Source organism: Mesitornis unicolor, unplaced genomic scaffold, assembly GCF_000695765.1.
Source record: "Mesitornis unicolor isolate BGI_N332 unplaced genomic scaffold, ASM69576v1 scaffold22710, whole genome shotgun sequence".
In the NCBI taxonomy this organism is placed as follows: Eukaryota; Metazoa; Chordata; class Aves; order Mesitornithiformes; family Mesitornithidae; genus Mesitornis; species Mesitornis unicolor.
This window is the reverse complement of record NW_010157965.1, coordinates 17460-17962: the sequence shown is the minus strand read 5'-3', so window position 1 is coordinate 17962 and position 503 is coordinate 17460. Positions and strand designations below refer to the sequence as shown.

At 65.0% G+C, this 503-nt stretch overlaps 1 protein-coding gene across 1 annotated transcript in view; it reads right to left on the bottom strand.

Annotated features, from left to right (window-relative positions):
- Window positions 1–6: 6 nt before the first annotated feature.
- LOC104538752 (scavenger receptor class F member 2-like) overlaps window positions 7–503 on the bottom strand; it is a gene marked incomplete at its 3' end in the record, with an annotated part of 13641 nt that continues 13144 nt past the window's right edge. The window contains exon 11 of the mRNA XM_010182071.1: window positions 7–503. This exon is cut by the window's right edge and continues 399 nt beyond it. Within this exon, the coding sequence (XP_010180373.1) occupies window positions 7–503 (497 nt within the window).

Sequence of the window (503 nt, the reverse complement as noted above, 5' to 3'; positions counted from 1 at the left end):
TGGAGGGGTGGGCTTCTCCCGCTGGGCGCCCACGCCATTTGCTCGGGTGCCTCCGTCCCCCTTGTTGAGGCTTTGAGTCTTTTCCTTCAGCTGGGCGGCGAGCTCGGAGGCCAGGTGGGGATGGAGGGGCTCAGAGCGGGCTTTGCCAGTGCCGGGGCTGCGAGGAGCATCCCTGTTGTCCCCGACCCGCCGCTCTGGTTGGAAGGCACCCATCTTTCGGAAGGCATTCTGCACCGCCCCATTGATGCTCTCCGTTGGCTCCGAGCTGGCTTTGCTCCTCTGCTTGGGCTTGGAGGGTGACTGAGGCTCCCCTGTGAGGCTGGCTTTGCCCTCGGAGACACCGGTCTCCTTTGGTTGCTTCTGTGCTTTCTCCTTGCCCCGTGCGCCACACTTCTCCTCCGCTCTGCCCTGCACGCTGGCTGACGTCTCACTTGGGCTCCTCTTCCTCTTGGCCAAGCCCTGGCCTTGCTCAGGGCTGCCGGACTGGGTAGCCGCTCGCTCTG